This window comes from Erithacus rubecula (genome assembly GCF_903797595.1).
Source record: "Erithacus rubecula genome assembly, chromosome: 11".
Classification (NCBI taxonomy): domain Eukaryota; kingdom Metazoa; phylum Chordata; class Aves; order Passeriformes; family Muscicapidae; genus Erithacus; species Erithacus rubecula.
In genome coordinates, this window is record NC_136663.1 from 14,056,904 (window position 1) to 14,070,618 (window position 13,715).

At 38.4% G+C, this 13,715-nt stretch overlaps 2 protein-coding genes across 8 annotated transcripts in view; both read left to right on the forward strand.

Moving 5' to 3' along the window:
* Window positions 1-11,175, forward strand: part of ATR (ATR checkpoint kinase) — a 38,149-nt gene extending 26,974 nt beyond the window's left edge. Inside the window, exons 34-47 of one of the 2 annotated variants that reach the window (XM_079314716.1) lie at window positions 95-254; window positions 784-963; window positions 1,754-1,896; window positions 2,297-2,394; window positions 3,214-3,446; window positions 4,126-4,260; window positions 4,882-5,082; window positions 5,400-5,543; window positions 6,270-6,420; window positions 7,110-7,266; window positions 7,393-7,546; window positions 8,470-8,621; window positions 8,873-8,978; window positions 10,303-11,175. In XM_079314716.1, coding sequence (XP_079170842.1) covers window positions 95-254; window positions 784-963; window positions 1,754-1,896; window positions 2,297-2,394; window positions 3,214-3,446; window positions 4,126-4,260; window positions 4,882-5,082; window positions 5,400-5,543; window positions 6,270-6,420; window positions 7,110-7,266; window positions 7,393-7,546; window positions 8,470-8,621; window positions 8,873-8,978; window positions 10,303-10,476 — 2,188 coding nt within the window. In that variant the 3' untranslated portion in view covers window positions 10,477-11,175. The remainder of the gene's footprint in view (window positions 1-94; window positions 255-783; window positions 964-1,753; window positions 1,897-2,296; window positions 2,395-3,213; window positions 3,447-4,125; window positions 4,261-4,881; window positions 5,083-5,399; window positions 5,544-6,269; window positions 6,421-7,109; window positions 7,267-7,392; window positions 7,547-8,469; window positions 8,622-8,872; window positions 8,979-10,302) is intronic. The other variant, XM_079314717.1, reaches the window with a different exon arrangement.
* Window positions 11,176-11,752: 577 nt separating this feature from the next.
* XRN1 (5'-3' exoribonuclease 1) overlaps window positions 11,753-13,715 on the forward strand; it is a 38,073-nt gene continuing 36,110 nt past the window's right edge. For 3 of the 6 annotated variants that reach the window (XM_079314718.1, XM_079314719.1, XM_079314720.1), the window contains exon 1: window positions 11,755-12,119. In XM_079314718.1, coding sequence (XP_079170844.1) covers window positions 12,045-12,119 — 75 coding nt within the window. In that variant the 5' untranslated portion in view covers window positions 11,755-12,044. Of the gene's footprint in view, window positions 12,120-13,715 lie in introns of all 6 variants that reach the window. The other 3 variants (XR_013775422.1, XM_079314721.1, XM_079314722.1) reach the window with 2 other exon arrangements.

A 13,715-nucleotide genomic window follows, 5' to 3' on the forward strand; every position in this document is an offset into this window, starting at 1 on the left:
AACTTGTCTTTCAACACATTGTGACTTTTACTTCAGATTTTAAAGTAGCTCTCAAAATGGAAATGTTTCATTTTCTGTAAAAATGTCCCTGCAGCCAGGATTACAGTGAGCTTGTTGGTCAGTGCTGGCTCCAGAGTGCCAGAGTTGCAAGGAAAGCTGGGCATCACCAGACTGCCTACAACGCTCTGCTCAACGCTGGGGAATCAACGCTCTCCGAGCTTTATGTAGAAAGAGCAAAGTGGCTCTGGTCCAAGGTAAGGAAATCAAAAATGGAATTTAACTTCCTAAATGCAAGAAAATAATATTTGTAGTTTTCTTCAAAAAAAAATAAAAGGCACACAATCAGCATATGCAAAGCAAGATGTGTCAGCTGGGACTGTCAACACATTGCAGCTGATCCTCCAGGTGCTGGTCAGCCCTGTTCTATACCCATTGACCATCCTGGCACCTTTGTATAAAACTGGTGGATTACATGCCTCTGTCAATGCAAATTTAAATTATCTTAATCTTAACAGTAGACCTCTTCTTAATTTGTTTCCTTTTAACTAATAGCAGTAGGCAGAAAACTTGAGAGAAATTATTGTGGTACACCTAAAAGCACAACAGTGCTGAGATAACAAGGAAATACAAGAAGCATTTGCAGTCAGCAGTATTCAGTTACCACAGCCAGAATGGCCTAGAACACATTGGGAGACATAGCCTTGCCTTAATAACAGCTCTAAGAGTGGAATTTTGCATCTCTCTTATTTAAAGTATTTAAAATGTTTTCTGTCTTTCCCTTAGGGTGAAGTTCATGAAGCACTAATTGTTCTCCAGAAGGGGGTTGAGTTATGCTTCCCTGAAAATAAAGCACCCTCCAATTGCAAAAATCAGCTCATCCATGGTCGGGCAATGCTGCTAGTGGGCAGATTTATGGAGGAAACTGCTAACTTTGAAAGCAATGCTGTCATGAAAAAGTATAAGGTAATCTGGAATACTACTGTTAACAAAGCAGGAGCTTTCAATAATAATAATGTATTCCTTAAGTAAGCTGTTGTTCTGTTCTTGATGATGTCAACCAAGTATAGAATAAATGGGATTAAATAGTGCATTGATGTGTAGGAGGGAAGCAGTTCTTCTTGTAAAGATTTATGTGTCTTACCCAGGTTTAATGTAACATATCAGTACAGGGAAGACTGCAGTTCATATAATTCTTTTAAAATAAACGATTTACACAAGCATGGCTTTTTTCTCATGCTTGAACAGATTAGAATTCCTCACTAAAATATGGGCTACTCTAAATACACAGAGTTGACTTGGTGATCCATTGCACTACTCTTCAGTGTTATTTCTCTCTCTGGTAGTGACTTGTAACTGTGATTTAAATATGCTTCCAGTCTCTGAAGAATTAGGACAAGGGATAACTGGTATGATTATCTTAACACAGCACTGCATGCTTCATCTTGTGATGCATGTGAAATACTTTTTGGCATTAATATTGCCTCCTAAAACAGTAGGAGATGCAGATTTTATGTCTTGAATTGTCTGTCCCCAAAACAAAAAGGTATTTAAAAAACAGACTTCTAGTTTGAAGAGGCAATTATTAGGCAGAATTAGAATTTTTGGAGTTACAGGGTTAACAACAATTTTTTGCATGTACTCAGCACTATGTAACTCATACTAGATTCTTGTTTCTTGTGAATTTTATTAATTCTTTTTAATTTTAAGTTAGCATCCTCTCAGAAGTAATTATCTAATTTTGATTTTGTTGCAGGATGTTACAGTTTTCTTGCCAGAATGGGAAGACGGACATTTTTATCTTGCCAAATACTATGATAAATTAATGCCGATGGTAACTGACAACAAGATGGAAAAACAAGGAGATTTGATTAGATACATAGTTCATCACTTTGGGAGGTTAGAGGGGAACTTTGCTTACTTTCTATAAAGGATGACAATTATACTGGGAAAAAACATTTCTGTAGGAATAGACTGTCTTTCACCAATTCGAACTGACTCAGATTTTTATGCTCTATTGTAAAACAAAATACTGCATGCTTCCTTTTTGTTTTCATACATAATTAACTATCCTTCTGACTAAGCAATTGTGTCTTTTGTCAGACAGTTAATTATTTAATCTGTGTTTTTGAGTAATAAAAACAAACCCTTTGTATATTTTTTAGTTGTTGCAGATGCATTAAAATGCTGGCATAAATTTCTACAGTTAGAATAAAATGTTAAACAAATGAGAATGTAAAATTTGTATTACTTCTAATATACATCATTAACATACTTTGATTTAAACATGTAATTTCAGGTCTCTACAGTATGGAAACCAATTCATCTACCAGTCAATGCCAAGAATGCTGTCTTTATGGCTAGACTTTGGAGCAAAAGCATATGAGTGTGATAAAGGTAGAACATTTGTTCCCAATACATAGTTCCCATGTCATTATTTTGAATAGATGATTGAAAGAGCAGTGAAATATATTTACAGTCCTTTGTTTAGATTTATTGCCTGATGTTATATGGAAACAAGAAAGTACTACTATTCTTGTAAAATACAGGATGTTGATATGCAGGACAGTATTAATTATTTTAATTTATCCTCCAGAATTTTTTCACTTATATGATAAGACAGCATCATTCCTTGGGTACCTGAAGTCATTAGATAAGGGAAAATCCTTGCATGCACCTGATCACCACTTTTAAGGTGCCTCATGAGTGATGAGTAGTAGTTTTGTATGCACTTGCTACAGTAAAGTGTTAGACTTTGGGGCTTCTTTTACCATTTTTTTTGGTTCCAGTCTTTTAAGGAATTTTACTGACATTTTCCGCCTCGTTTTAGAAAGGGGAAATAAAGGGGGGAAAAAATCTTGTAGGCAGGAACATGCAGGCATGTGAAACTAACAACACAGATGCACTTTGGATGGGAGATTTTGGTACAAATCAAAGTTGCAAAGATTGCTTGAAAGTCTGGAGTGAAGCAGACAGTTGTGTTCCTTGATCTATAAGGAGATTTAATTTCCTGGTATTTTTCTTAGTTAAATAGCGTATGTGTTCAGTCTCTGTATGCTCTGTTAAAAAGAACTTTACAGTAGGAGCTTTTTTGTTGCCTTCAATTTTTTTGGCTTATTAAATTGCCAACAAAATATGACTCCATAGCCTTGATTTAAATTACTCCATTTCCAGTGGGGAGAACCAGGAACATTGTCCTTTCTTTCCATTTTTCAGCAGGTCGTTCAGAGCGTGTTCAAATGAAAAATGATTTGGCTAAAATAAACAAGGTGATTACAGAGCACACAAATCACCTGGCACCTTACCAGTTCCTGACAGCCTTTTCTCAGCTCATCTCCCGAATCTGCCATTCTCATGATGAAGTCTTTGCAGTTCTGATGGTGATTGTTGCTAAAGTGTTTTTAGCCTATCCACAGCAAGCAATGTGGATGATGACTGCTGTGTCCAAGGTACCTTGATTGTATAGCTACACCTTTATTTAGTTTACAAAACTGTTTTTCTCAGAAATGTAAATATAACCTATTTTACTCTAAGCTGATAAGAGGGATTTGAGAGTTGCATTTGTTGTAGAAGAGGATATCAATGCCATCACTGCAAATTATTTTATTGCAGTCTTAATTCAAATATTACAGTTTAAATGTTCCAAATTAAAATGCTGATATGCATCCAAACTTGTATGGTGTATTAGGAAAGGAAATTTGAATAACAAATGGCTGATTAATTGTGTAGTTATGGGCAACAGATTTTGTTACATTTACTAATTGTGTTATAGTACTTACAGTCCTATAATCAAAGAATCAATTTAGTAGATAGATGTACAGTTAATTAATTGGCAGTAAGGTCATTCCAAAGCAGACTGGGAAGTGTGCTGCATGCTATATCTTTAGGCTGGTGAAATAACATTCATGATACACTGACATATTCTTGAATATTGGCCTTTTTGGTATGGGACTCTCAAGAATGGTCTCAGTAGTAACCCCCACACACTCAGCAACAATACCACTTCAGCTTTTCAATTGAAGCACATCCTTCTCCAGATATTTAATATGATAAGCAATAAATAGAGGATAATAAGTAAAATTGTTCAGCTCATTGTTTAATAAATTTTAACTTTCATTTTTTTTCCAGTCCTCTTACCCTATGCGTGTCAATAGATGTAAGGAGATTCTAAACAGAGCTATTCACATGAAGGAATCTTTAGGAAAATTTGTTGGAGATGCCACACGCCTTACGGACAAGCTGTTGGAACTCTGCAACAAACCAGTATTTACAAAAATAAACCAATTAATGCATGTTGTAGGATTATTCAAGAATGTCATGCAAAAGTTGCTTCTGGTTGCTTTCATTAGCCAATTCATAATATTATTTCAGTAATAGTATTTTATTATATTAATAATTATAATATATCGATATTTATTATTAATTCATAATATTACTGCAGTTTAGCAGAAACTGCACTAAATTGTAAAATATTTAAAATAGCTCTCAAATACACTAAAATATTTCAGTACATAATGCTTGTTTAACAGTGCATGGGCTTTACGTTATTTGTATTTTCATATATCATTCATTTTCAGAATTTTACTGTAAAAAGAGGGTGGTTGTGATTTTAAGAGCAAATTAATTTGATAATAAATTTAGAACCAAATTAATTCTTTCATTATTCTGTATTTACATTCAAAGTGAAAAATAAGTCTGTCATAACAGCCAGATATATTTACTTCTTGATTATTTAATTTAAAATGTAACTTGCTGTTCTTCCTATTACAATCAGCATTTATTATTCTAGTCTATTTATTAGTTAATGTGAAAGGACAGTATTATTTTAAGTGTTTGTTAACTCTAAATGTTACTTCTAATTTTGATCTTTTTTTTTTTTCCAAGGTTGATGGAAATAGCTCGACATTAAGCATGAATATTCATTTCAAGGCACTGAAAAGATTAGTAGAAGAGCCCACATTCAGTCAAATTCTCATTCCCTTACAATCTGTAATGATACCAACTCTTCCTTCAATTCCTGGTGCCCATGCTAACCATGACCCTTTTCCTGGCTGCTGGGCCTACATTGCAGGCTTTGATGATGTGGTAAGGCTCTCGTTGGCACCTGCTTTTTCACTTGGTGTTAAACAAACACAGCTGCAAGTACATCTCTGTTCTCTAGAAATGAGAGGAAGGAATAGGGAAAGTCCATCATTACTTTTGTGGAAACTGAGTGGCTTCTGTCACAGCAGCCTGAGGCAGGTGTGGCCCCTTGGCACTCAGATAAAGTTTTGGTCTGAAGTTAATGTGCTGCAGCACCGTGGAAGTGCAAACACAATTGGTTGCAGTGGTTTATTACAATTGCATGCTTTATTTTGGATAATCTGATACAGATGTTGGTAAAGAACTTCGTTTTTCTTTAGGTGGAAATTCTTGCCTCACTTCAAAAGCCAAAAAAGATCACCTTGAGAGGTTCAGATGGGAAATCTTACATTATGATGTGCAAGCCAAAAGATGATCTAAGAAAAGACTGTCGGCTCATGGAATTCAACTCACTTATTAATAAGGTTTGATAAATGAGACAATCAGGTGCATTATACTTATTGACCAGGACAGAGCACTGAGCTAGCTAACAAAAAAAGCCAATTTAGCTTGAGATAAAGCTCACTGGCAGAAAAGTAAACTGGTTCAAAATTCCTTATTTCAGCAAAAACCAGTAGCAACTGGTACTGTATGACTTCTTACAGACTTGTGAAAACAATAATAAATTACAATATTCTGCCAAGAAATTACTTATTCCAGACAAAAAACAAAAAAAAAAAGGACAATACAAAAAATAAATAACTGCAGATTTTCTGCTGTCATGCTTAATATTTCTTGCTTAGTAATTTCTAATATTTTTTATAAAACATAGGTAAATTAATCTTTTCATACTTAGGTGTTGCCATACCTCTCATTTTAATTCTATTTTGCTTTCCAGCAATATGCTTAAGGTTAAGGTACCACGTTTTCTTTGTGAGGTTAAAGCAAATGACAGCATCTCTGAAACACTAAAACATTTATTTCAAATATTGCTTTTAAGGGATTTAAGCCATGTACAAATTATACAATTTAACTATTTTATTGCGAACAGATACACATTTTGCCTTCATTTCACCTGCTGCAGACTATGAAGCTTAGATTTGTAAATTCTAGATTATATGATTGGAAAGTATAGCTAGAATACAAATGCTATAGATCCATTATGATCCTATCTGTGTTATGTGTTAATCTCATTTTCCTTTTGTGAATAGTGCTTAAGAAAAGATGCAGAGTCCCGTAGGCGAGAGCTCCATATCCGCACCTACGCAGTGATTCCATTAAATGATGAATGTGGCATAATTGAGTGGGTGAATAATACTGCTGGTCTAAGAAATATCCTGATAAAACTTTATAAGGAGAAAGGTAAAGAAATAGATTTGATTATAGTAAAAGTTTTTTGATGTTTTTAAAGTGCTTGTATCTTACTAAGTAAATTAAACAAATGGCAAGAGACAGGCATTCTAGGAAGATGTAGCCACATGTATTTTAGTCTATTATAATTATTATGAGTAATATATTATTACTCATATGTGTGATAGATTTTTGCTCTAAAATGGAAGATGGTTGGTGCTTGGAATGAACAAGTCCCTTACAAGAACTGATACCACAGTCATCTTAGTACTTTCCTACATACAGTGATGTAAATTGTATCAGCAGCATGAGGATTATGTGTGCAGCACTGAATAATAAAAAATACTGCAAACTTTTTCGTTCCATTTGATTTGTTATTTTTCATTTCTGTTACATTTATGTGCAATAGTTAAGATAATAAACAATTGAATCAAGGTTTAGAATACAGCACCTTTCCAGAGGAAAGATCAGATTTCTTTTGAATTTCTTGTTAAAGCAGCTTTCCGATAAGTGCAACAAAAATTTGGGGAAAATCTTTCCTGTACCCCACAGCTGATATGGTTTATAGGTTATTTTTAATTTGATCCTTTATTTCAACTTTATGGGGACATTTATTTTCATTAAATCACCATATAGTATTAGTACATATAAGGCTTTGTATTTGGGGATTTCTTCTGCCTAACTGAGGAAGTCTGTTGCAGGTATCTATATGACTGGGAAAGAACTGCGGCAGCACATGCTCCCAAAGTCAGCACCTTTGCCTGAAAAGCTGAAAATGTTCAAAGAGGTCCTTCTGCCTCGTCACCCTCCTGTCTTTCATGAATGGTTTCTTAGAACGTTTCCTGACCCGACTTCATGGTGAGTGGCTGAGATTGGGTCAGCTCAAGAACATCTACTTTCTGTATTTCCCTAAGATTTAATGGGACTCCAGGATGAGGAAGCTAAGGCAGGCAGTGCCTCAGAGCTCCTGCTGTATCTCCACAGGTACAACAGCAGGTCAGCCTACTGCCGCTCCGTGGCCGTCATGTCCATGGTGGGATACATCCTGGGGCTGGGAGACCGCCACGGGGAGAACATCTTGTTTGATTCCTTCACTGGGGAGTGTGTGCATGTGGATTTCAACTGCCTTTTCAATAAGGTGAGAAATGCCACTTGCTCAATGTGCTCTGTATGTTATATGTATATAAGTTATACATTTCTATTGTCTTGGGGTTATTTCCAAGTTTTTACTTTCACATATTCATTGTGTTCTTTGCCTCACTTTGTCTTGTATTTATAACCCAAAAAAGCCTGGGGTATATAAAGAGGATGTAATTGTTCTGTGTGCTGCATTCAATGAAAACCAACTTTTTGATTTGGCTAGTATCAGATGACCTGATGTGGATACACTGAAACAGCCCAAATTTTAGACTCCTGCGACTCTTCTCTCTCCACTGTCACCCTCCAAACAAAACTGTAATTGCTAAATTCAGAATTCTGCTGCTGTGGAGAATTTCTTGTTCTCTCTCACACAAATTCATCACAAAATTTCTAACAGTTCTGTAAAAGAAACAGCAGAAGTTGTGGCCAGATTGGGTTTTGGAGTTTTGGTGTTTCAGTTGAAAGATGCTTATGGTGTGGGACATGTAGCATTTTTAATTTAGATAAGTGAGGTAGAAATATTGTTAGATTATTTCTTCTGGTTTCTTTTTAGTAAGTCTAAATTGTCCTATGTAACATTTATTTTAAAAAAATGTTTTTAAGCTAACTTGCATATTATAAAAGAAAAGTTAGCATTTTGCAATGAGACTACAGAGCATAAATATATATTTAAGAACTAAATTGTACACATTTTATATGTATTAGTGTGTTAAAACAGGGAAAAAGAGGTTATTTGGAAAAGTTATTATTTACTCACTGTAATTTCCCCTTATCTGAGAAGGACTATGAGCTGAGCAAACATCTCTTGCCAGCTGGGAAACTGCCACTGACAAAGACGGAGGAAAAAACCTAAAGCAAATGCAAATGTTACTCTTTAATAATGCTCAAAACACTTTGGGCGCTTTTTTTCTCAATGTAAAGGGAGAAACTTTTGAAGTTCCGGAAATCGTTCCTTTCCGCCTGACTCACAACATGGTTAATGGGATGGGCCCCATGGGAACAGAAGGTCTCTTCCGAAGAGCCTGTGAAGTCACCCTGAGGCTGATGCGTGATCAGAGGGAGCCTCTGATGAGGTAGGGCAGCTGCTTGTGCTACAAATGCCTCAAAGCTGGCTGCAGTCTAAGGCTGGGAAACAGTAACTGCTGTGGAACATGCCAGTTCCAGCACATGCCTGTCCTGCAGCTCACTCTCACCATGGCATGGAGCTAAATACAAAGCTGTGTAAATATAGTATAACTACAGCTCCTGACAGTGTTTGTGTTTTGAAAATTACATGTATTTTATGTATCATATTCTTTTCTAAATTTTTTATTTATTTATTTAGTGTCTTGAAGACTTTCCTCCATGATCCTCTTGTGGAATGGAGTAAACCTATTAAAGGGAACACAAAAGCCCAGGTGAATGAAACTGGAGAAGTTGTCAATGAAAAGGTGAGTTTAAAACAAACACAACCTAAGTTATTCAAATGTCAAATGTCTATTATTGTTATGAGTTACATATTTCCCAATTGAAACTTCATCTCTTTTTTTCTTCCATTCAAAAATTTCTCTTATTGTTCCTTAGTATCTTTCTGATCATAATTTTGATCTATAAAGATATTTTTATACTGATAAAAAATGTAATTTATCTATTAAAAAATCAAACCAAAAAAGTCTGTAATTCTTTTGTGTTACTAAATCAAGGACAAGATCAGCAGAAGCATTGGATCTTGTTACCCCTCACTTGTACCATCCTCCAGATTTACAGTGATGGTAACATTGGGAGTCCATTCCATGTGTATTTTTGTGCTTTTCTTGACTGGATGTTTATTATTTAATAAATACATGTCTTGGTACATATCAAGAATTACGTGATTCAAATTAAAATTTCATACTGTTTCTTTAATAACTGCTGCTGTCTTATTCATCCAAAGTACAACTTTTTTTTTATTATCTTCCCCCTGTGCAAAATTTCTGATTTGTCCCTTTCTATTTTTATTTTTTTTTAAGGATTATTTAATGAAAATGAATGTGTAATAGCAGATAATACTTAGGGAGCACTGACAAACGCAACAGCGAAAATAAGGAAAAATTATATCACTGAAACTGTACAATAACAAAGAGCTTACCTGGGCTATTTCAGCACAGAAAATCTGGTCTTCAGTTACTAACCAGGCTGTGTCTACATAATTTTCTTTTACAATACCACCCACATAGTTGTATATGTTAACTGCTTTTTCTGGAGAGGTGCCAACGTTATGCTTGAGCTTTAAAAGAAAAAGTGTGAGTGTAATTGGTATGAACTAGCAGCTCCAGTGAACCTTGGAACAGCTCATTTTGAGATGCTCAGCACAACTTTTTTAATTCGACTTCTTCATTTTCAGTGGCTCATAATTTTGACCTAAATTTTCCAGACTTAAATTTCATCCAGAATTCCAGGAACAAGGCTAGAAAAATGTTGCATTTATTTTAAAGTAATTGTATGAAGTAAAGTTTTCTAAAAATTCTCAGATATATTTATATAGCTCTGTTAGTCTTCTCTGGTAGCTTTTAACTGTAAAAATGTTAGGCAAAAATTGTAGCTTGACCAATAATATATCCATTCTAGAGAACTGTTTTTAAAAGTGGGTAGCCTTTGATTTCAGTGTAGCTGGTATAGGCATTTGGATTTTGTATTAAATTATAATATGACTTCAAACTCATCCTAAGAAATACTGGTTTTATTTTGAGAAGTGGAAGTTCATGAATAGTAACAATTTTCTCTTCTTCTTTCCAGGCTAAAACACATGTCCTTGATATAGAACAACGACTGCAAGGTGTCATTAAGACTAGAAACAGAATCAAAGGATTACCTTTATCTATTGAAGGGCATGTTCATTACCTCATTCAAGAAGCAAGTGATGACAACCTGCTCTGCCAGATGTATATGGGCTGGGCTCCATATATGTGAAATTTGTTCCCTTTGGAATAATACTAGCCACAAGTGCTGTAGCTGTAATATTGTTGGGAAGCAATCAATCACTGGTACCTGGTTACTTCTGTTGATTTTTGGCTGCAAGCAGAAGAACAGGCTTATGGTCTTCCAAAATCTGTGTAAAATGTACAGTGCCTTGCAAGGATGCTATGAATGCAGATGTGTAAGGTATTAGGACTTACTTTTTGTACACACGTAGAAGGCAGTTCATAAGAACTGCTTAAAAATTACACTATGTAGGGCTCTGCAAGTGTCTGTGTGAAAAAATTTCACAATGTTGACAGATGCAATCTGTAAAGTACTGTATATTTTTGTAAAGATATTTCTCGTTTAATACTGATAGGATGTAAAGTGGTTATTTCAACTTTTGTACTCCTATTCAGAAGGGCTTTCTAAAAATTATTAGTATTTTTTTGCAGCAGTAGACTTTTCTTCAACCTTCTTCCATGTAGCCTGGTCATCTCTAGGAAAGCTTTTGGGATGTTAAATCTTAGCATGAGTAAACTGGTAGAGTGGTACCATGTTCTGAACCTGTTTCCTTAGCCCTTGAGTGCAGTGCTCTAAAAACCCTGCAGAAGGACACGTCACAAAGCTGGGAGTTCAAGGACCCTGCAGTGCAGCTGTAAGGCCAGGGCAGCAGGCAGGTGGTTATAGCTGTGAGTGTAACATCCGTGTAGATTCGGCTCTAGGGAGTGTTTTTTAGACCCCATTTCAGAAAAGGTGTTTTAACGCAGACAAAAGTAGATTAAAATATGGTTGAAAGGCAAATGCTAGCTTATAGTAATGCTTGCTTTCTAGGCATCCAAATTATAGTGAAATGAGAGGTGGGGGAGATAAGGAAAAATTATACCCTTTTAACCTACAGTAGGCTATCATTAGATTTTTTGTACAGTGGTTTTGTTTCTGCTATTCTGAGAGACAAACAACACTGTTAGGTTTTGATCCCAGGCTGACACTGTGGTGTGGCACTTGAGTGTTTGTTCCGTTTAGTTGAAATCCAGATGTTTGGGAAAATAAAATAATGGGTCTGCAACTGCTTTAGGGCGTTTGTTTCTCTGTCTAGAAGTGTTGTCATTGTCACATAAACGAGACGAGTTTTCCTAGTAAAATATTTGGAACACACAATGTTTTTTTCCTGTGTTGTGTTTGAGTGCTGACGTCCTGTTGTTTTTCCCAGGCTTTATCAGTTCATCGGAGCGCAGAGAGCCGCCCGCGGAGCTGCCGCGCCGGGCGTTGCCATCGCCGGAGCGGGGCACGGGGGCCCGGGGCCGGGCGGGACAAAAGGGGCCCTGCCGTTCGCTGCGCTCCCGGGCCCTGCATGCCGGGGGCGGCGGTGAGGCAGCCGGGGGCGGGAGGCGGCCCGAGCCCGCCCCTTGCCGCCCCGCCCCGGCCGGGCCCGCCCGCTCGGCGCCGCTCTGTGCCCGCTCGCTCTCGGTGCTGCGGGCGCTCGGCCGCTGTCAGCGCGGCGCGCCGGAAGGAGGGCGGAGCGCGGCCCGCCGTGTTTGGTTCCGGCGAGGCTCTGAGGGCGGCGGGGAGCTGTGGCCATGGGGGTCCCCAAGTTCTACCGCTGGATCTCGGAGCGGTACCCCTGCCTCAGCCAGGTTCTGAAGGAGCATCAGGTGAGCTGGGGGCGGAGCGCCGCCGCCTGACACGAACCCGCCCCGGGGGGTCCGGACCGGCCCTCGGCGGGACGAGGGAGGGGGGCGAGGCGCGGGCCTCGTCCCGGCCGGCCCTGAGGGACCGAGTCCCAGCCAGGCCCGCTCGCCGGCAGCGCGGGGGGAGCCGCCGTTCGGAGCGGCCGAAAGTGCAGGGACGGCGGTGGGCGATCGCTGGCGGGCAGCAGTGTCCGGACCCGCGGCTGGGGGCGGCGATGGTTCCAGCAGTCCGGACCCAGAGTGCGCTGTTCCCCGGGGAGCTGCCGGCCCCCGGGCGCTCCCGGCTCGCTCCCCTCGCTCTGGGTCCCCTCGGCAGCTCCGCGGTGCTGCCTCAGCACCCGCGGGCAGCCCGAGGTCGGAGTTTACTCCTTGTTGGACTCAGAAAAGTTACAGCTGCTGACGGCCAATGGCGTGGTAATGACGAGGGACAGGTTTTACAGCTCTTTCTTGTCGCCGGCGTCGGACGGTTTCTATTAGCAGCTGAACCGGGAAGTATGTTCAAGCCTGGAAAACGAAAGCCGTAAATGGTACTTCTAACAGTTGGACAAAGACGTCATCATTTCAGAGACGTCGTATTTGGTACCTGTTGGATACAAGCTCTTCTAATTATCTAGTTCTCGTTTCACCAGTTTTCAACTGATGTCAAATATGTGATTTTATAGATTGAATAAGGGTGTGCTGAGATAGGTGGTAATTGAGAGTGTGTTTGAATACATTTAATTAATGCATTTTCCCTAAACACCTGTGATTTTTAAAGATTAAATAGCTGTTGTGTCAGTGTAACTAAGATGCCCAGCTCAGGTGGTTCCCAGCGTGGATGTTTGGCCTTTCCTGCTAGTTTCAAAGCAGTTTTCAAAGCTTAGGTCTTTGTTTATGATTTGTTGGACTTCTCTGTAGTGTCTAATGCTATGTGTAGCAAGGCAGCAGCAGTTTATGCTGCCTTTTGTTCTGTTTTTGTAGATGCCTGGGCTGCTTGCTTACACATCTTTAAACTTGTGCTGAAGAGCTGTGGCAAGCTGAGGAGGCAGCAGTGTCTGCTCTAACCAGAGGGATGGCAGCAGGGGGTGCTACCCTTGATGCCTTCTGAAAGAGGCAGTTAGAGCTCTTAAAATAAACAATAAACAGACTTAACCCTTCCAGACCACATGAATATACAGACTGACATCTAGAGTATTTGCTAAGAGGAAAAAAACAAAACAAAAACAAACCAACAAATTAAAAGCCCTATCTATGTAAAACAGCATTATTGTTAAATCATATTATGGCTGGGCTTCTTGAAGAAAACGTAGTACCTTTTATGTACGTTGCTTCCATATAAAAGCTTTAGTTTTTGTCTCTTGCTGCCTGTGCTCTGCCCTGCTTGTTTATCTGAAAGCATTGAGAGCAGTTTGGTTACTGAATTTAACCATACTAAAGATCATGATGTGCAGCAGAAGACTAATTGCAGCAGTTTAGTGAGGATCATTCTTGATCCTGCCTCTAATTTATTTTCTTCACCATTTCCTCTTTCTAAAACAGTTACATCTCTTGCATCTGGAGAATAAATAGAAGCCCAATGAG